This window comes from Colias philodice, chromosome 1 (assembly GCF_061535455.1).
Source record: "Colias philodice isolate Cphi_HAF_F1 chromosome 1, ilColPhil1 Martin Lab GWU primary, whole genome shotgun sequence".
In the NCBI taxonomy this organism is placed as follows: domain Eukaryota; kingdom Metazoa; phylum Arthropoda; class Insecta; order Lepidoptera; family Pieridae; genus Colias; species Colias philodice.
In genome coordinates this window covers 3,536,180-3,559,197 of record NC_143086.1, presented here as the reverse complement: position 1 = coordinate 3,559,197, position 23,018 = coordinate 3,536,180, and the positions used below count along the sequence as shown (strand labels likewise).

Here is a 23,018-nt window from a genome sequence, read left to right as displayed (position 1 = left end):
TATTGCGTTGATGAAAAAGTATTTTGAAAGGATTAAGGGATGTACAACTATGTAGAATTATAACTATGTAGAGTTGTAATAAATACGATTTTTTTATTCAGATATCCTCTGTGTATTTCAATTTCATATGATAATGATTATAAGATTTAATATTTTATTTATGACTTACAATCCATAACAAACATAATTAAAACCTATTAAACTTTATAGACATAAAGTTTCACAAATTCTTAATTTTTGGGTGGATATAAATGTAGGTAGCTTTATTTTTTTGGGATTATAATTAACTACCAAAATAGTGTACATTTCTAGACATTTCTATAGATTCCTAATTTCGGACGTCCGGTTTTGAATAAGACGTATTCAATATTTGTTAGCGCCTAGCATAAATTGAAAGCAAAATAGAGTTTCATTAGATTTTATGCGCTTTGCACTAATTTAAGTATTACCACAGTCTAATATAGAAAATTGTTAGACAGCTGTACTTATTTATTTTAATTATTTACGAATTTGAAACGTTACAATGAATATAATAATAGTTATATACTAACATAATGCAATACAATAACCCAATAAATCTCTGAAATCTAATAACAAAAATATAAATTAATGCAGAACATTGCAGGTACAAAACGCCAGTTATTTATTAAAAAAACTAAAGCTTTAAATTCCCTCAACTGATCGTATCTCTTAAGTGTTTTTCAGCCGCCGTGTAAACGATACCTTTGCAGTTTTAAAGTTTAAAATCAACATTAGCTCGTGGTAAAAAGAACACTTCTTTTTGAGATCCGTTATTTAAACACATCGTATTTGTTTATAGCTTTCAAAAATCTCTTTACAAGTCTGTGAGCTGATACTAATAAAAAAGCAATATTTATTGTAAATATTCACTGAACAACGTGTTTGGTTCACGATTATTGTATTCGGTGAGAATTAGTCTGTCTGTATCTATGCGCCATAAAATTACATACTAATAAAAGTCTAGATTTCTACGGCCTGAAAAAAAAGTACTAGATTTCAGGATGGTGAGACCTTCTTCAAATCATAAAATTTGAAAGTTTCTCTTTTTTGGTATGGTAGGTACCTACTCCATGCTAGCAATTACACGGATAAGAAACATCCCATGCTACGAAATTTAGGCTGCGGAGCCTTTGGCAGTCAGTCGTCAAGACGTACTAAAGGTGCGTGAAAATCGTGTTAAATTCGTTTTCGTTAGTATAAAGCTTAGTATTCAATGCTCATGGTCATGGTGGTGAACAATACAGAAACCAGTGTATCAAAAATACTTATAGTATAATCAATTAATCATATTTCAATTATTATTTAAGTACATAATTAAAACATAATATTCTTAGGCCTTAGCCTTGTGGGTGCCATTTGTTGGGATTTGTTTGCGTAGTAGATATCATTGTCTGCCCTTCTATTAATTAACTGTCTTCTAGTAATTAAAATTCTAGTAGATAATTGTCATTAGAGAAAAACATTCGTAGTTAGTAAATAATCCCATTTAACAATTGTTTTTGGGCTTGTTATAGAAAAAGTCCAATTATCTTGTGACATCTCTAGATTTCTAAACATTTTTTCTATTAAATATTCTTGTTGTTGTTATGTAAGCAAAGATAAATAAATAATAGATTTAATGTCAATTATTGAAAGTCAATGAATTATTAATCAAATAAAAAAAAGAAAAATATAAAGAGGAAAGTTGCAAAATAATATTATATCATAATAGGTGTATATTATTAAGGTTGGTTGGCAATTTAGAATCTACTTAACTGAATTAAAAATAAAAAAATAAAAAAGAATGAATTAGAAAAGAAAAAGGTAGCAATAGGTGGCCGGTAGGTCTAATAAAATTAGATTTTTATGCCGAAACGTTTATATTTTAGGAACAGTTGTCGGAACTTAAACTACAAATAACAAACTATAATTACCAGATATCCCGCAGCTCAACATATTTTGAAAACTATTAAACCTACTTTGCAAATTCTCTTCGCGTCCTTACATTTATTCCATCCTGGTAAATCCGAAACAGAATAGAATGACGGCAAAAGGAATTGAAACTAAGCCGTGTGCTTGCGGGCCATGCACAACCGCTTAACGGCTTAATTCCACCGTTTTACTTGAAAATCGCAGACGCTGAGAAATCATGATAGACCGGGAGATATTGACACAAAATTTCGAGTCATTTGTAACAGGATGGCGGTTCTACAGGGGTCTTAGTAGGTACGCAATGACAAAAAGAAAAATGATGGTGTAAACGCTGGTACCGGCGGCATAGTCGCGTGGACGTTAGTCGAACTCGTCGGAAAAATAGCGAAAAACATAAATTACACACATTTATAAATAAATACTTATATATATTATAGGACACAGAGCAAACATCTCATCATGTTCATCACACAAATATTTGCCCCGGGTGGGAATCGAAGTTCGAACCCACGACCTCTGGATTGGAAGGCAGGGCCACTACCAACCAAGCTTCTATTAATTATCTATGTATAGCGATGAATGATAGTTTCGGTTTCAGGTGTGAATGAAGGATACTTGGATCGTTCAAATATTAATAATGAAGTATGTACCTAGTTGATATTATGTTAAAAATATTAAAATATAGGTACATAATATTAATATTATAAGACATAAATACTAGAGAACGCAGCCATTGTATGCGCAGACTGTCAACGTCAAAATCTGACACATTAAAATTTTATTGATCTTTTCTGGTACGCATTACGCCAACGCTGAATCAAGAAGAGTCAATAACATCACGAGAAAGAGATTAGTAGTAACCTACCTTGTACTTTTAATTCTTACGCTTTACTACTCATTTTTAAAAGATAAATGATACGTTTTAAAAATGAGTAGTAAAGCGGCCAAAGTAGCTGAATTATTCACTAAAACAATAGCAACGACAAAGTGTTTTGATCAACACTTACGTAAGGTAAGAGATTTTGAATTATTATCGACTCTTTATGAATATAATAGGCTATATTCTTACATTCTACACTGTGTATAGATTTTCAACTAAAACGGTAGATTAAAAAAATGCCTTAATTATTTATTAGGTTAAAGTCGTATGCTGCACAAACGGTAGGCTAGTCACGGAGTTCCAAGTGGGTCCAGAGCACCTGAACCAACGAGGAACTCTCCATGGAGGTTTTATTGCACATCTTGTTGATGCTATCTCCACTTATGCACTCACAGCCAATGAAACCTGTGACACAAGGGGTGTGTCTATAGATCTAAGTATAAGGTAACTAATAGATTTGATAATACTGTGTTTTATAGCCATGCGAAATAATTTTGTGTCCATGAGTTGTATCAGAGCATATTTGATACAATTAAACAGATTTTTAAGTGAATTATTAGGTAAAACCTACTGTAAATGGTATTGATTTTTGAATAATGAAAAAATTTAATTGTTTAGTTATTTCTTCAATCAAATTGAGTTACTATTAAACTGAAATTGCACAACAAAAATTTGACTTAGTAATTTCAAATATATTCAATTTTAAACATAGATAATCTTTTTAGTTATCTGAGTGCAGCAAAAGAAGGAGACAATATAGAAGTGGAAGCAGTTACCAAGAAATTGGGAAAGAAGATTGCTTTTCTAGAGGTTGAGGTGCGGAACAAAGATAAAAATCAGGTCCTAGCTACCGGCAGACATACTAAATATGTCGGAATTTAAATAACTATATTTTCTGTTATAAATGTTAAATAAGAATATTAAATGTTGTGTAGGTAATAAATGTATAGGAAAATAAGCTTAGTATAAGTTTCAATTGATCGCCCGGGTTGCTCTGAGATACTAAAAAAATAGAGTATTTGTCACTCAGAAATAAAGTGGTTTTCTATTGATTTAAATTGACCTGTAGTTTCTGAGAATTGCTAAATAATAATATTCTCTTGTCATAGTGTTTGTAATCCCTGAAATAGCTTGACTAATTCATATGAAGTTTGGGTAGGCTTGCATTGGGACAACATCTCAAAATAGCTTTATGTTTAAACTTTTAAGTAACTACTATACAATCAAAGCTTATATTTACTGAGAAAGTACAAATACTTCTGATTTTGTATTGTCTTGTGACGCAACCCCATAGCTCCGGTGCAAAGTGAGATTAGAATAATGTAAATAGATTTTAAATTAATTAAGATTATTAATTATTATTAGCTTCAAAAATTATTTTACTGTGTTAGTGTATGTGTATTTGATGTATACTTAATATGTGTTGTGTGTGTTAAATAAAAGTATGTAGTTGAAAATTGTCGTTTAATTTTATGCCTAAATAAAGTAAATGAATATCTTATGTTATTTCCTTGTATATTTAGAGTTTTTATTGTCCAAATTTCAACTAAGATTTCAATTAAATCAAAAATTAAATTATGATAAATTTGCTTTTAGAAATAATCAGGCGCAAAAAATCTTTTATACAAATAGTTGATACCATTTTATGTGTAAGATTCTTAATTAAAAGTAAGTACATAGTTAGGTATTTTTTTTTATTCTGGGACTCTTGGTACACAAATTTGTTTTATTTAATTATAATTAAAGAAGTGTAATGTTTATTGAATGTTTTGGGAACACAAAATGAAACAACAGAATTGGGTTTTTTATTTATTTTTTTTCACTACACACCGAACATCAATATCGTAAAATAGTAGCGCCATAAAAAACCACTCCTTTGTGTTTTAGTATTCATTACTTTTATTTTACAGGATGATAAATATGATTTTTTTTAAGGCTCCCGATACGATCACAAAAGTTCAGATTAGGATCTTGGATATATACAATTATTGACAACAGATTAAATATCTAAGTTTGGCGTGTGCGCTTTTTGATGGGCCCTCTTCACAATGGGCAGCGTTGGGCGAGTAGAGGCAATCACGATAGTGTAGAGGGCCTAAATGTCGAAGATCGGCCGACATTGTAAAATGTAGATGTTTATTCATAATCTCCGTAATGCGCCAAACATTTGTTGGGCCAACACCTCCCATGAAGAGGGCCCATGATGGTTATGAATTGTCAATAACTCTACTGTTCTAAAACCAAAAGGTATAATTTTCCACGATCTCGCCTGCTGTTAAGCGACGATGTGGCCTAAGATAGAGCTTTCCCTAGACGGTACAACCGTTCACTCATTCGCATGACTCTCAGGTACAAGGACTAAAACAATTAGCGCTCTTCAAATCAGCTTGGTCTTCAGACATTAAACCCGCGTCTGTCATAAGAAATCCTGTCTAAGCCTTTGTACCGTTTCGGCAACCCATTACAAAGAAGTTCAGAATACATAAAATTAAAAAACATACCGACTGGCCATTGCTGGACTGGACATTAATTAATTTATTGGAATGTATGTGTCGATTTTTCATAAACAGTACTTAAGTAGTTACATTAAGCCAGAAAACTCAATTATATTTTGTATTTATAGAAACAGATATCCGTGCATAAAATCATTCGACAATAGGCGGTTCCACACAGAGCGAGCAGGTTCGCAAAGCAGCTCGGTCTGTGTGGACATGGCTCAGCCGAGGAAATCTCGTATGTCGCGATTTTGGTCTCCCATAAACAACTGCGATGTGATGCAATATCGCACCGCATCGTAGGAACTTGCGATACGAATCCGTGTGGATGTGGTGATGACTGGTAGTAGTAGCCCATCACTTACTACCGTTGCAGCTAGTTAGTAATTGGATGGAAAGTTCTTGCTGTACATTCGTGCAAGCTCACACATATTTTCAGTGAAAAATCGTACTTTTGTGTGGGGATACTTTTGTCCATTTCCTCTGCAAAGCCACGTCCACACAAAGCAAGCTGCTTCTCGTAGCAATTGCCTCGCGAGGCTTCTCACTCTGTGTGGACCCGCCTATTAAAATATTATCTTGTACAATTTTCAAGATTATTCTATTGTAGTTGGACACTTATGAATATTTTCATATAAAATAAGTTTAACAATTTTTATAAATGAACAAATAAAAATACTTAAATCATAAATGTACACACGTAATGGGCCCTTCACACTATGGGCAGCGTTAGGCGAGTACCTAGAGGCAATCACGATAGTGTAGAGGCCTAAATGTCTATCGGCCGACATAGTAGTTGTTTATTTTTAATCGCCGTATTTACGGCAAACGTCGTCGACCATTTATTATTTTGTTGGGCCATCGCTGTCCTGTGGAACGCCCATAACATAAATTAATAATTAATGTTATTAGCTTGTACACACGTTCATCAAGATTCGGTATAAGTCGTGTCCTCCACATTCATAGGATGCTCGCAATCGATTTTAAAACTTGTCTTGAAATTGACATAGAAGCTGCTGCTAAAATTTGAGAGCTTCACGACACGAATGTGGAGCCGCCATAAAGTAATTTTAAATTGTGTGTACAAGTGAACATAACAAAATGACATTAAAATTACTCAACATTTAAATTATTATAATTTTATAACAAAATATTTATCATCCTGTTTACAATTGCCAGCTTCTAGATGAATCCATAACACACCATAGAATAGTAATGTCCAAAAGATTCAGGCTTAACTACAAGATAAGTGACAAACTCCTAACAACGGTGATGAGCACACCTAGGTAGGGATAAAAAGACGTTACCCGCGACAACATTTGCTTTTAATTCATCCCAATTTACTTTGATCACCTGTAAATTGATTCCAGTAACATCTTGATACCAAAATCAAAAACCAAATATCGGGTCAATAGCTCTTGCACTAATTTTTATATTTAATTTTAGGTGCTGATACGAATTCCAGGATGCAGTATAAATGTTGTCGGACCTTTACCAGATTCTTTTAACTTCGTGAATTTATAGCCATCTCCGTGTGTTTCAAGCTTACATTTATCTTAATTGACGTCAGAAATTCGATCATTCTTTCTACATTGAAGGTATCCTCTATTCCTATTAGGTCTTACAATCTCTACCTTATGTAATCAGTCATCATTTTTATCACCTTTTATGTACCTACCTACTCAAATGTTCCAGGAACGATAAGCGTATTTAAATAAGAATTTATTAAAACAAATGATTTGATGTTATTCTTTCGATCACAGAGGACCGTTTTTAAATGGGATATAATTAAAGAAAAATGAACAGCTAATTTTGCGAAATTAAAGGGTAGGTACGCATCCCCTTACATATGCCAAAAGGCAAAATATTGTGGACGCAAGCATTTCAAATTTTAATTTTAAAATGTAATTTACAATTTACCTAGGTTTAAACACATCCCAAAAATACAATCTCTCTTAATACCCTTCATCACCGGGAACAAACCTATTTATAATCCTACGGTTATGGTAATAGGTCTAAAATATAGAATACATTTATATTGTGCAGTTAAAATAATTTGGTTCATGGTTGATTGAATGAGAGTCCTGCAAAAGTATTATTTAAAGAGATAATAAATTCTTGATCTTCTTCAGTTAATTGGTTTTATCAGCTATTGTCTTATTAATGTTCTAAAGGTCGATTTTAGAAAAATGTTTTAAAAAGGGAGGTTAACACTCCAAATTCTAACGAAAAGAATCATGGCAATCGATAAAACCCCCGTGCGTTATTCGTTAACAAAAGAAAAACAGTTCGATTGAGAACCTCCTTCGTTTTTGAGAACGTTGGGTAAAAACAAATAATTTATTATTCAATAATAGAGTCCGATATATTATGTATCAATAAGGTGAATTCGGAATAACCAGAACCAAATTATTTTAAACACATTTAACAACAATATCATTGGACATAAGAATTTGTTTTGTATCATTGTACAATAATTCCTTGTGTTTATAGCGCTCCTATCATTTTTGTGAAGGCATGTACGAAGTTAGTCGTAAGTATGTAACACTCGCTTTTAAAACATTAGAACTTGTTAACGTTGAACATGAAAGCGTTAGGACGATGTAAAATTTAGCATACAAACTTTACTCTCAACTGATGCATAGTATTACAACTACAAACTCATACTTTGCAACGTGACTGTTAACTTTCCGTCGATAACCTGTTTTTCATTATAGCACGATATGTTAAAGTTTTAGCTCTAATATGCAGCTCGAGGCTATCTCCTCGTGAACAGTGCCTTAGTCTACCCACAATCACAGGTAGTCCTCGCTCTCAGTTCATTTATACTCGTACAATAGTGATAAATTGCGGAAGCCTTAAGGCTTAATGAGTTTTTATTGTGTTCGAATGAGTGGCTGTGACTTTCAAGTGTAGAGTTAATTTATGATGTTAGCTCAGGGAAAACAGATTACGAGAACAATTTACTTGGATTTGTGAAATATATCTTCGCAGATATTTTTAACTGTGACCTTTTCAATCTGATTTATTTTTTTCTCTGGATTATCCCCAAGCATTTTCACATTATAATATAACGAAAATATCTGATGTACTCATCAGAACCTAAAACAAAGTTTCAACGCTGTTTTGAAAGATTTTTATCAGTTAATAACAAATTTATCCACGTCTAATGATACTGTTGTTACGGAGCCAGAACTTTTGGACATACCACGATAAAGCGACAATAAGTACTTATGCTAATCTTAAACACTAGAATACATTATTATTTTATATTTAACATTAATGACTATTATAGACACATATTTGCTAAAAAGCATCAATTACGCGCATAATTGTGTTGTGATTCTATCGGTAATATTTCATGTTAATCAACTTTTATATGAACTTCAGAATTTAGTGACTGCGTAGTTCAGAATAGGCGACGCGATTAGTATCTTAACATTGATTGACTCAAATTTATCGGAATATTATTTTGTGCCTATCCACATGGTATTTAGATTTTATGTATAATTTAAGCCACAATACTCCGATTGAAGACATTGAATTGGTTCAGGATTAATTACGTCTTATATTCAAGACATAAACAGAATTACACAGTCAATCTGTGGTTATCAATCCCAGTAAAGTCGTAATATCCGTATCAGAGTCTATCCAAAGAGATTAATAAAGGAGTCCTACAAGGTATCTATTGATACTGACTGTATTCGTAGGTATTGGTGTAAGGTAAGACAAAAAGTATTAGGATGTTATTCTAAGATCAGTGGCAGCACCAGGCACTGACTTTTTGTTTTGTTGACTTCACGTAGGTAACACGATTATGTCGCGGAAGAATTCCAACCAATACCCGCGGCCCCATCATTAAAGCGGCTAGACGGAACACAGTGGGGTTTTAGTCGGTAAGAATCCGACATAACCCACGGCTCCTTCCCCGGGGGCCGTGGGTATATATGCAAGATTTCTCCACTTAAAAAAAAGGTAACACGATTATTTTTTATGGCAAAGCGGGCGCAGTTACTGAGCTGGTGGATCGCGTGATGGTAAACGACCACTCCGCCCTGGAACATATTCAGAGGTACGGCCTCTGAAAATGTGTGGCCCGCTTTTTTTTTTGATTTTACAAATGATGAATGCAGTTTATAACAAAAAAAAAACCTGAAAATCGCGTAAAGTTAGCAAAACAAAAAGCCGTTGTCGCTTTCACCGGTTTCAAAATTGCAGCCAATTCAATAATAGAATATCAATTTGAATTTTATTAAATTTATATTTTGATTGTCTAGATTATTGTTTTTAATTGTATTGTTATATCTTTTCCCGAATTCTTTAATTACCGCTCATCAGTTAAAAGCGCAAATAATATATGTTACGCGCGCAACTACGTAAACAAAAGAAAAATTTCAGTGTGCTATTACATTTTAATATTTCGAATATGTCCATCTCATCATTTAGACTGACCTTTATTTAGGTACCTTCCAATATCGTCACTAACCCCAAAATTTTGAACAAGGACGGAACCTGATAATTAATGATTATTGTGCTTATTTTAGTTAAACAACTCAACAAAATATGCGAATAAAAAAAATTAAATTTGCGGATCATCACGAATAATAAATGCAATGTATTGTAATACTGACTGAAATTTATATTGGTAAAATTAAAGACAGGTCATAATAATTCATTAAATCAAAATGAACTAAAGTTAAATTAGGATAAAAAGGCTGTAAATTATGCAACGAACGTTAAAATGATCATAACGACTTATATCTATTTCTATATGTTACTTTGGAGTAAATAGACACCGAACATCAATATTTTGAACGAACTACTGTACCTATATACTTACCTAATACCTATATAACAGCTAGAGGTTGGATATTTAACATAGTAATAATTGTAAATAGAAAACCCTGCAATAAATACTTAAAAACAAGTCAACCATAAATTATACAGTTAATATTTTCCATAGCAACATTAGTAAAAACTTCAGACGAGTTTTAGTAATTAATCTTAGGATTTAATATAATTAGATTAAAAATAAATTCTTAAATAGTTGGACCACATAGGAGAGTATAGATTTATTGTATATTTTCCGACGTATTAAAAATATGGGTAAACAGAAAAAAATAGAACCTCCGCTAACATCTACAACATCGAGACACTTTTTATTTTATTTTTCCACTGACTTTTATGACTTTTTTTGGATTTTTGGATTTTATTTTTATAAATACACATAATATATTATACGCATGGGCATTATTAGAGTAACGGTAGAAAAAAGAAACGCGAAGTTGAAATATTTTTTTATAGCTATGTAATATAAATAAAAAAAGTATTTTAATTTCCGATCTCTCTCTTTTTGTACCGTTCCTCTAATTAGGTCCATGTAGGTAATTGTCCAATGTCACATAAATGCAGGTTGCAGAATCAGTACCGTTTGAGAGTCTCAGTCGTCGGTTTGCGTATCACGGTTCTTACAATCTATACATCAATTTTTTTTGTTTTTTTTTTTGTTCTTTTTTATATTATAAGTTTACATATTATAGTATTATAATTGTTCAATAATAATGGTCAATTTAATTCATGATCAAGTCCGGTAGGCATGCTTTGTCGTCAGATAGATTCCACGGCTCTTACTGTCTAAACACCAATGTATTTTTTTGTATTTTTGTATTCGTATTTTACTTTTTTTTTGTTTTTTAATTTTTTTCGACATTTATATTAGTTAAGCTCAAACATTAAAAACTTTACTTACCAACCACGGAATGGTATTTGTGATTGTGTTTGCTCTCTGTAAAGTTTCTACTACATTGAGGTTCTCTACGAATTTGGAACAAAATCTATTCTAATTGAATATTTACATACGGGCGTTTTCCATATTGCAAAATAATTTACACCTTTTGGCAAGTATTCTCGAGATACTCAACCTTCTTTTGCAGATCTTCAATAATTTTATATAAATCATTTTGAGATTCTTCCAGAATTTCCAAGCGGTGGTCATTTTCAATCAGCTGGTTATGGTTGGGATCCATTGTAGCCGCTCGTCGCACTCGTGTCTTTTCTATGTCATGATCGTCGTTGCAAGATTCACAATCCATCCAATATCTTAAATCAATCGAGGGAAGATCTTCGCATGATGTTAGGCCATCTTGTATTTCTGGCAATATAAATACGTTCTCACCAATCGTGTCAATACTGTCGCCATTATCACAGAGAATTCGAGCCAAATTAGTCTTTTGAATTTCTTTGAACTGATCCGGTTTAAATGTGAGAGGGTTTTCAAACCACAGTCGGTCTCCGTCCCGCAAACGTTTAAATTGCTCTATAAGAATGCACCGGAAAAGTGGTCCAACTTTAGCACCTTTAGACATATCTTCCAAGATACCACCTACCCATACATCGATATTGTGTACAGATCCATAAAGTTCCTTCAACTTGTCCCTGACGCCTTTGTCCGATATTTCACCCGCTAAGTCATCAAAATCATTTACTTCCGACATGTTGCAAACACTACGCCATTTGGTATATGGAGGAATAGCATGATCGCGTCCCCTTTGGATATTAATAGCAGCTAAATCTAGTGCTACGGCGTGAGCTGTATGGAAGAGTTTCTCAGTGAGTTCCGAGTTCAAGTTCTGTGTAGGGGTTTTCAATTTCACGGGTGTCATAAACATACCTCTTATAAGTGGGTCAACTCCTCCTTCGTCAACAAGTCTCCACGGTGAGAAAAACGCGTTTCGCAAAAGTAAATGTCCCTGAGGAATAGTTTCAAAATGTTCATCATAACGGTGTAGGATTGGGTTAATTAGTGAATGTCCAAACCTAAGGGCTGCGGTTGCGAAAACGTTAGAGATAGACGGATTTACATCAGGGTTATATTCAGTGTAATCACCTAGAAGGGCATATCCCTCGCGGCCGAGAATCAATGGCAACCAATGATAGTAAGTTATTGCTTGCATTTCAGCACCAACTATTTTTCTAGCTTCTTGATAAACCCTATCGCCGTCCCAGTGTGGATTAATGGCTTTCAATTTGTTTGCGAGTCGGTTATGTTCCCTCATCCAAATAGTGTGCATAGCTAGTAGACCAATCTGTTCATTAGCTCGTATGTCGCCAGCTACGAAACAGCTCCGTGTGCTTTCTACTAAGTTGAGCCGGCAATCCATAGCATTGATGCCCGTTGTTGGTAGGAGTGGTTTTGTACCATGATAAGTTCCTCCAACACGTAATGTTCCATTGTCGTTGCTCAAGTCTCTTAAATCTTCAGCAACAGCTTTTTCAAAACCATATACATGAGAAGCATCAATGAAAGAAGTTAATTGGTTGATTTGTTCCCTAGCTTCAAGGTTTCCAAACAAGACTGAAGTCATACCAGATCCACATACTGCACTCGTTCTAATAAAATCTATGCATCGACGATTCGTAATGCGAGGGTCATTTGGAGGAACATCAATTGGAAAGCATGGTGCCGCATAATCGCATGTCTTTTTGCAATCAACTCCATCCCACGTTTGGTCACTAACAGATGGTAAAGCATGATCCAAATCATGGTCTAGCCATTGTCCCCATTGCATAAGCATATGAGTTAGATACTCGTCCCCAGTTATGTTTTTGGTAGAAATAACCTTTGTAGAGACTAATCGTGCACTGGGCAGAGAAAATCCATTATATTTTAATCCTTTATTCCATCCTACAGGCTGGCTGAAACCGTTTTCATAAACCGCATACAGAATTCTTCTAAAAGGCGTCAAAGATGATCCCCATGTTGGGTTCTCAAAATTATTGCAGCTTCCGTCGATGGTCCTATACTTTTTATGGAAACACATATCAGAACAATCTTGTGCTTTTCTATGCGCTACACAACCCGAGAGATGGGAAATGACATCCAAGTGCTTAGGTGACAAGATATTTTCATAATTGAATGGTTCGACTGTTGTTACCTTTAATCCCCTTTGAATATATTCACGAACTTTGTCTAACGCTCTCTCATAGATTTCCGCTGCTCTTGCAATTTCTCTAGCGGGAGCATTTGGGAATCTTGTTAATCTGTAAAGGTCGTGCACGCTTGTGCCCCTTCGATTTGTAAACATTTGTTCAATTGTTCGCGCAATCGCCTGATCTACATCGCGTGCTGCTTCAGTCAAAGCTATATTGACATATTCGTCGCCAGGTAAAATATGATCTTTCACAGTAAGGTATGCAGATGCTGTATCTCTGCCATGATCGTTATAGACAGAACACTCGTAGCTTCCTGTATCCGATAAAGTTATATTATTAATTACCAAACTTCCAATTAAAGTAATCGTAAATCTTTCATTCGGTATGATTCTGTTCCCATTTTTTCTCCATTCAATATTAGCAAGCGGTTCACTTTCATATTCACATGGCATCTGAATGGTAGTTTCTTTATAAGCTTCAATGTCTTCTGGGCGCGTGACAATTTTCGGTGAAACGATTTGCACGTCCTGTACTTTTAAAATGGCTGAAATTTCGGTTAAACCTTCCACATTCTCAGCCCGGCAGTGGTAAATGCCGTCGTCGTCTTCGGTTACTTCAGTTATGGTCAAATTCTGATTATTATCGCTCAAGACGATGTTTTCTTTAGGAGGTAGTACCATTGTATTCCTGAACCATGTAATGACTGGTTTCGGTACGCCACGAGCAGTGCAAGTAAATTGAACTTTATCGCCAATAGCTACTTGCGCGTCCTTTGGAACCAGAATAAATGCGGGTGGAACTGCAACAAACGAATAAATTATTTTTTTATGTACACTTACCTCTTTTGCCGTGCTCATCATATAAAAATAAGCTTACCCATGACTTCAAGTGTGCAAGAAGCTGATATCTTTCCATTTATGTTTTCCGCTACACAAGTGTAGTTTCCAGCGTCTGTTTCCTTAACTTTTTCAATTACAATCGATCCATTGTGTTGCATAGAAAGTCGATCAGACAGTAGAATTCTGTCGCCATTAAACAACCATGATATATGAGGTTTCGGGTTGCCAGTGGCGACACAGTCGAAACGTACATATTTTTGATCGCCTTGTACCAATTGCTTTCGCGGAAAAATTGTGAAGACGGGAAAGTCTGAAAAAGTATTTACATTCATTCTCGATTCTTTAGTACTAAAGTATGATATGTCACTAAGAAAATCGTTACCCTTTTCATCAGCATTACTCTGCATCATCATTCTTGCAGATTTAGAACGTATTTCTCCAGCTGGGTTCTTAGCCGTACATTCAAAGATGCCAACATCATTTTCATCTGCTTGGTGAACCATGAGTGTTCCATTATCCATTACTTCATACCTCGACGCGTCTACATTTATAACGGAGGAGTCGCGATACCAAATAATTTCTGGAGTCGGTTCACCAGATGCAGAACAAACAAACATAGCATCATCGCCAAAGTTTATAACGACATCTTCAGGTTCCTGGTCGAATTCAGGTCGTTCTGAAATAGCGATATAGTGAATAATCTAGAAACTGGTATACGTTACCCATACTACAAGTTGATTTTGATATTATATCCTTACTGCAACTAAAGTCAGATTCCTTCATCGCTGCTAAGGAAGATCCCATGGTGCCAGATGGTCCATAGCACGTAGCTGCGATGCTCATCTCGGTGTGTTCGGAGAGCATTCGAACAAACCAAAGCATAGAGCAATCGCAAATTAGGGCATTGCTATCCAACCTTAGCTTTTGTAGTTTCGGTAAACCTCGGAAAGATCCAGGGGGTATGGTCTTCAAGTTATTATTATGCAAGTACCTGAAGCAATATAAAATTTGTTCAGATAATATAAAGAACCTGTATTGAGAAAATTTATGTTGACCATGTTTATCTAAGAGAAATACTCACAGTCGTTCCAACCGTGGTAAATTGGAGAAAGTTTCGGGTTCAATCTGATGTATTTCATTGACATGTAAGTACCTGTAACAAAATGGTACATTCAATACAAAAGAAATCGAAGAAGATTAGTCAAATAATTGGTTAATGGATATGAAGTAGAATAAGTCTGAACAATAAAAAATGTGTGCGTGTACTAGTGTACTCACGTAAGAAGTGAAACTTTTTTATGGCCTTATTTTCAAAAAATAATTTACTATATGCAACTTTACAGAAATATGTCGAATCACGCGTGGTAGGGATAAGAAAAAGATGGCGCGTAACGGAAAAATGTCACGCGTAACGAAAAAATGTTACACTAAATTTTTTTCCAACCCCGATAAAGAAGTTTCACTTCAATAACAAGCTAAATCTGAACAAGGGCATCAAGTAGGTATTATTGGAATTGTTCTTTTGGCTTCATATATTTCAGAGATATAAAATTTATTTGATTGAAACAAATTGAAAAAGTCGCATTCCATACCTGCAATTTCCAACATTGAATATATGTTTTTTTTTAAATAAATATCAAGTAAATTACCGAGCCCAAAAATGGTTTTACTTCTGTATCATAATAATTAATTTAAAAATTACAGTCGGAAACGAAAACTTGGCGTGAAGTGTATAATATACTAGGTGCGCTCCGCGGTTTCACCCACGTGGCTCCGCTCCTGTTGGTCTTAGCGCGATGATATTACATAGCCTTATATAGTCTTCCTCGATGACTATCTTACACCGAAAGAATTTTTGAAATCAGACCTGTAGTTCCTGAGATTAACGCGTTCAAACAAACAAACTCTTGAGCTTTATAATATTAGTATTTTATTTGAATAATTATGGTATGGTAAAAGCTAATTTTAGTGCACGTTGACTTAGTTAAGGCGGAGTATTGGTTGGTAGGTTGGTATTGGTAGTAAGGTCATATCGCAGATTTCGTTCTATATTCCAAGAAATGTTAAGCGGCGTCTCGCCTGGACCGGTTTCTTAAGCCTCTGCTGAATTATGAGCGCAGAAAATTCTTTTGAATTGCTTTTGTTTATATCATACAAAGAGAAATAATTCATTTGCGAAAACCACACGTCTAAGTGTAAAACCTCTTAGTTTGTTTAACGTTTTTGGTATAAAATTATGTACTTCAAAGTTCATAGTTATTTTTGGTCTAAATATATATTTTAGTACCTGTTTTAATAAAGGCTTTCTCGTTACATGGAAAACGTAAGTATGTTGGAGGGAATAATTAATTGAAGAGGTCTAAATTTACTCATTATTAAGTTATTTAAAACATCCTCAGAAGGCTCAGGTGAAAAGTCGATTTATAAATAAATATAATACCTACACATCACTACATAGTATAAAACAAAGTCGCTTTCCCTGTCCCTATGTCCCTATGTCCCTATGTCCCTTTGTACGCTTAAATCTTTGAAACTACGCAACGGATTTTGATGCGGTTTTTTTTAATAGATAGAGTGATTCAAGAGGAAGGTTTATATGTATAATAAGATCCATTAAGTAGTGGAGAAGTACTGTTATTTTTGAGGTTTCTAATGTGATGTCGTAAAAAATTACATTTATTCCGCTTACATTGCAAACGCAGGCTGAACCCTACGAGTTTTATCAAAATAATGTACTAAGTATTATACACATTGAAAAGGTCTACAGAAAAGTCCGCGATGGTATATGTCTATCTCTTATGGATAACCCACAATAACTTTTTTTTGTCATTTACTTTTTACGACAAATAATGGCTAATTTTCGAAGCGATTTTAACCAATACAGCATTAATCCTTAACCAATTAAATACCATGGATACATTGTTCATTTAATATAGATCTATATGGCCCTTTACACCGTATGATTTAAGTGAATATTTTCGAAGATATTACAGATTTAAAAATTGCAGGACGTAGCGTTTGCGGCCGCCCGGCTATGTATTTTATACCCGTGCGATGCCGGAGGCCGGAGCGGGCCGCTATATTTTTATACCTATACAACGTTCACAATTTTTCTGTAGTGTATTTAGTATCAGCATTGCACCCGTGCGAAGCCGGGGCGGGTCGCTAGTTGTATCATAAATTCTGGAGAAACGTTTTTGTAAAGATGTTTGAGCAGTTTTAGAATGAGATTATTTATTACCTTCATTCAATTTTAAAACTAACAAATATTAAAAAGCTAAATAATGTTCAAGAACCGAAATTGTTGTAACTATTAATACTATTATCGTTTAATCGTTTGGCGAACAAATTTTTTGCAGATTTTCGGCGGTATGGCGGCCATTTGGAATCGTCCGAAAAGTATGCCATGGCGATTTTCGTAAATGGCTGCACGATGATTACCTGTGCAAAAGTTAGCCTGGTACAAATGGTTGAATTGTTTTTTTTTAATCAACGCATTCGCGTCGGTATGGCGGGCTGTAAGTCACACCGGAAAAGTATGGCATGACACTACCGCCTACATCTTTTTTGTGATAAAATTTTTGTGTTACAAATCGTTTGACTTTCGCTATTTATCCGACGAGTTCGACTAACGCCCACGCGACTAGTCTGCCGGTACCAGCGGCGTTCTGACCGTCATTTTTCTTTTTGTCATTGCGTACTAAGACCCCTTTAGAACCGCCATCAACCGCCATCGTTACAAATGACCCGAAATTTTGTGTCAGTATCTCCCGGCCTATATATATACAGAGTGTCAATGCGATTTACAGATTGCAATTTTCAATTGTCTTATGTAGGCAAAATTAAGTCTAGAGTTAAACTTTCACAAGCTACATTATTTCAGAACAAGCAAATAGACATGGAGTGATTGTATCCTTTTAAAAATAAGTATTATATTAATTCCTTTTTGTGGATGTAGGGCGAATGGATCGCGATATTCTGACTATAGATTGCACATCCGTTCCTGCCTCGAGAGTTTATTTAAGGTCCAAATTGAATAGATTCTTATGTAACACGTTTTTTTTTGCTATCTAATTTCAAAAATAAACCTATATTATAGTTAACTAGCGACCCGCCCCGGCTTCGCACGGGTGCAATGCTGATACTAAAATATACACTACAGAAAAACTTTTAACGTTGTATAATATAATATAATATATAATATATAATATATAATATATAATATATAATATATAATATATAATAATATTATAAAGAGGAAAAGTTTGTAAGTATGTATGTATGTATGTATGTATGTATGGTTTTCACGCAAAAACTACTGGACCGATTTCAAAAATTCTTTCACCATTAGAAAGCTGCATCTTTACTGAGCAACATAGGCTATATTGCATTTTCAAAAAAATTAGAGATCCTTACCAAAAATGCAATAATGTAACCCAAGGTGTAAAAAAATCCTCAATAAAATTTCTGTCATCGCGTGCGCTGCAGAATCTATTGAAGATAGAACAAAAAAATGTTCTACGGAATTATAGAATGGATCAATATCTACAAGAAAGTCCGCGATACCATATGTCCATCTTCAGTAGTTATGTTACTACAACAACTTTTTTACGTTTTCAAAGTAAATAGAAGTGCCGACAGTAATCAAACCATGTTATCCATACACATATATTAATCCTTATCCCATTAAATGATGTTTTACTATAGACTGTTTCAATACCAGCAAAATACTTTTTAAATGAAAAGAATTGGATATTCCATTCAAAAGATATAACGAATTTTTAAAAGTGTCAATCTACAGAAAATAGTAGGTATACTGTTCGAGCAGGCCGTAGTGCGGGGGTCACGGAGGAATTCTACCAATATGCGTCTTGACGGAACACAGTGGGGTTTTGGTCGGTAGGAATCCGTCATAACCCACGGCCCCTCCCCCGGAGGCCGTGGGTATCTATGAAAGATTTCCCCACTAAAACAAAAAAAAAGGCCGTAGTGCGGGACGGGGTAAAGGTGATTTTCATGTGATTAAAAATTAAACCTATAGTCCGACCTATAGTAGACTTTTCACTGTAACGATATCGCTATCTATGCGAGTGAAGCCGCAGGGCATTGCTAGTATAATATAAAAACATAGCGGCCCGGCCGGCCGGTACCGCCGCAAACGGTACGCCCCGCAATTTTTAAATCTGTAATATCTTCGAAAATATTCACTTAAATCATACGGTGTAAAGGGCCATATAGATCTATATTAAATGAACAATGTATTCAAGGTATTTAATTGGTTAAGGATTAATGCTGTATTGGTTAAAATCGCTTCAAAAATTAGTCATTATTTGTCGTAAAAAGTAAATGACAAAAAAAAGTTATTGTGGGTTATCCATAAGAGATAGACATATGCCATCGCGGACTTTTCTGTAGACCTTTTCAATGTGTATAATACTTAGTACATTATTTTGATAAAACTCGTAGGGTTCAGCCTGCGTTTGCAATGTAAGCGGATAAAATGTAATTATTTACGACATCACATTAGAAACCTCAAAAATAACAGTACTTCTCCACTATTTAATGGATGTTATTATACATATAAACCTTTCTCTTGAATCACTCTATCTATTAAAAAAAACCGCATCAAAATCCGTTGCGTAGTTTCAAAGATTTAAGCGTACAAAGGGACATAGGGACATAGGGAAATAGGGACAGAGAATGCGACTTTGTTTTATACTATGTAGTGAAGAGACTTCAGCTTTAAGCAATTCAATCTGATCAGAGGTTTGAGTAATAATAATTGTAATTATAAACTAATATGCACTTAAATCACTCCTTCAAACGACCCTATAAGTTATCTATACTTTGCTACTATTAAGTATTCTGTGCCTATACACAAAACAAAATAACCTAAGAGCAACTTAACGAATAATACAATCGATTTTAATTTTTAATACAACAATTAATAGAATTTAAGTCCCGCTATGAAGTTAGCTAGTAGGTCAGGCAGTAAATATAATAAGCTATTTCAAGACATATTCGACAGAATGCAAAACAATGACATCATATTCTGTGAAACTCATTGAGGAATGGCTCGGCCAGTCACGTGAGTTTATCTCTACTTAGAACCCGGGTCATTGATATATAATATAAAACAAACATCATCTGTGGATTCAACACGCTTATATCTGTAATTGATAACCGTTGCTTTGTTTATTTTTATTTTATTGTATAGGTTAAACAGCAATATAAATAACTAGATTTTCGCCCGCGGCTTCGCCCGCGTTTTCAAAGGAAAACCCGCATAGTTCCCGTTCCCGTGGGATTTCCGGGATAAAACCTATCCTATGTGTTAATCCAAGTTACCCTCTATATGTGTGCTAAATTTCATTGTAATCGGTTCAGTAGTATTTGCGTGAAAGAGTAACAAACATCCATACATCCATACTTACAAACTTTCGCCTTTATAATAGTAGTAATAATTGATTTTGCAGGTTACGATATTTAATACAAATATACTCCACATATAGGTACTTACAGTTGTTCCAAGTGCTCCATGCCTTGAAACACATCAGAGTCGATATGTCGGATCCGATTCCTGTACAAGTACAGGTACTTCACCCTCCGAAGTCCATGGAAGGCTCCAGAGCGTATCTCCCGCAGCTGATTGTCGTTCAGCAGCAGGGAGCGCAGGCGGTGCAGGTGGCTGAACACGCCTGGAGCGATGTCGTAGATCTGGTTGAAGCGGATGTCCCTAGAACAAAATGGCGGTTATATCTTTGTCTACTTGTAAAAATTAATCAAAATAATATCTCTATGGGTAGGTAAAGTTGAACGAAAAACATGGTAAAGGCACAGTTGACAGATATATACGTGTACATAGTAAAGGATTCATAATAGAATCGTTTCGCAAAACACTTAGTATCTTCTAAAAAGTAAAAAATGGTAAATAATAAAACTCTTTATTTAAATGTGGGCAGGGCTACAATAAACAATTTATGTACTTTAGAACTTACGTGCTAAAAGGATTGCCATTTGCCATAAAATTATAAATTGAATTATAATATACCAGCACAGTAAAAATAAAGTCAGTATTTAACAGTCGCTATGTACACATAAAAAATTTAATCAATAGGTAATAACTATAATTCAAATACCGAGGAATAAAGTGAAATTCCTCTAACCCAGTCTATTTTAAAACACGTCAGAAGAGTGTTAAACTATAGAAATATGGATCAAAAGCCGTGAAGTTCATTTCGCGTGAACGTTTAAACAACAAACATTGTCCAGTAGAATATTGAGCTTCACTTGAGCTTCAGGTATGGCCTAGATACTTTTAACTCATATATGTGATAAACCGTAACAAAATATGTATGTCTTATCGTGTATGTATTCGCAAAGCTAAGAAGGCTAGAGTCTAAGTAAACGTTACACAATAAACAAATAAATACTCGTTACAAGCATAAACTATCAACTTTCTCTTACTATTTGTACATTTGGCTTCACAATATTCAGGCAGAAGTGTCATACAAAAAAATGGTAGGTCAATTTGCGTGAAATGCCATTTTTCAACTATAGAGTATAAAATTCAATTAACAATAAAAATCGCGCTTGATCTGCATTCGCAACTCACTATCAAGCGTAAATGTAACTCAATATTATCCATTACATTTTATTTTCATTCAGAATTTCATTGAAAATACACTAAAGTCCAAAAATAAAATATCTCGCAAAGCAATTTTATTGAATTTTAATCCGCGATGGAAGCATAGACCAGATCAACGAGGTACAAATAGATTGAATGCCCTGAGTTATGATGTTATGATGTATAACCTTGTATAACAATATTGACATACGAATATTTATTAAAATGTTCTAACCCATTTTTATATTATTTAGCATGTATTTCAAATTAATAGATATTTTAACAGAGCAACAAAATAACGTATTTTAACGGAGTTGCCGCTATTTTAAGTCCGGAGCGAAAGAAAGATGCGGTGCCCGAGGAAAATAATTTTGTAGCCGAGTGATTGGTACACTCTACTTTTCAATTCCTTTTATGAAAGAATAGAATCGGCGCTCTTTTCTTAATAAAGGCCGGGAAGCAAGTCTCGCCACCCAGTAGGTAACTTTTATTTTAGAATATTTTGACGACCGCTTTGGCGCGCCAATACCTTTTCGTGTTCCTAATTAAAAAAAAAATATATGAATTCTATGCTCTCCAGTTGCAGATTTTAATTCAATGTTCACTTGTTGAAAAGCCGAGGAAGCGCGAGGACCATTTTTTAATTTATAGAGGGAGAGAAAGAGAGAGAAATAATCAATTTTATTATAATACATTGTTAGAATATAACAGACTAATAAACTATTTGAAAACCTTTAAGAGATTTAACAAGCATCTGTCTGTCGCGTGGGCCGAAATATTCGCCTAACTTATAACAAAGACAAACGATCGATAAATCTGTTAGGAATGAAATAGTTTAAATAAATCAATATTATTTAAGGTTAAATTTGTAAATAAAATGATAAAATGATAAAATGATAATATTATAAAGCTGAAGAGTTTGTTAATACGTTTTAACGCGCTAACTTAATCAACTACTGGGCCGATTTGAAAAATTATTTTAGTGTGAGATAGCCCATTTATTGAAGAAGGCTATGGCTATATTATATCATCACGCTAAGACCAACAGGAGCGGAGCACCGCATAAAACCGCGGGGCACAGCTAGTATCTATTAAGTAGATACATAACAAAATTATTGCTAAAGATATTCCATCTACATCCACTTACCTGGAAACTCATGAATTTAAACGGAGTTATTATAAACTACAGTTAATTTTCTAAGAAGTCTACACCTGCTAAAGATTTAGTTTAATGTTTCAACATCTATATCATAGACCGACATTTTTACATTTTTTTAAAGATTCTAATTTCATTAAAATTTAAGTATCTCAGT

The 23,018-nt window shown here is 34.3% G+C and overlaps 3 protein-coding genes across 4 annotated transcripts in view; 1 reads left to right on the top strand and 2 right to left on the bottom strand.

Moving 5' to 3' along the window:
- The window catches only part of MED23 (mediator complex subunit 23), a 263,054-nt gene that overhangs the window by 94,804 nt on the left and 145,232 nt on the right, over positions 1 to 23,018 (bottom strand). The window lies entirely within an intron of this gene.
- LOC149491062 (acyl-coenzyme A thioesterase 13) lies at positions 2,735 to 4,263 on the top strand. The gene is made up of 3 exons (XM_089699284.1): positions 2,735 to 2,944; positions 3,069 to 3,256; positions 3,538 to 4,263. The coding sequence occupies exons 1-3, from the start codon at positions 2,861 to 2,863 to the stop codon at positions 3,692 to 3,694; spliced, it is 429 nt and encodes a 142-aa protein (XP_089555410.1). The 5' UTR covers positions 2,735 to 2,860; the 3' UTR covers positions 3,695 to 4,263.
- Positions 10,614 to 23,018, bottom strand: part of Pxn (Peroxidasin) — a 54,067-nt gene continuing 41,662 nt past the window's right edge. Inside the window, exons 2-7 of the mRNA XM_089699169.1 lie at positions 20,599 to 20,814; positions 15,160 to 15,231; positions 14,837 to 15,069; positions 14,461 to 14,754; positions 14,116 to 14,388; positions 10,614 to 14,038 (exon numbers count right to left, since the gene is read on the bottom strand). Of these exons, the coding sequence (XP_089555295.1) occupies positions 11,193 to 14,038; positions 14,116 to 14,388; positions 14,461 to 14,754; positions 14,837 to 15,069; positions 15,160 to 15,231; positions 20,599 to 20,814 (3,934 nt within the window). The 3' untranslated portion in view covers positions 10,614 to 11,192. The remainder of the gene's footprint in view (positions 14,039 to 14,115; positions 14,389 to 14,460; positions 14,755 to 14,836; positions 15,070 to 15,159; positions 15,232 to 20,598; positions 20,815 to 23,018) is intronic.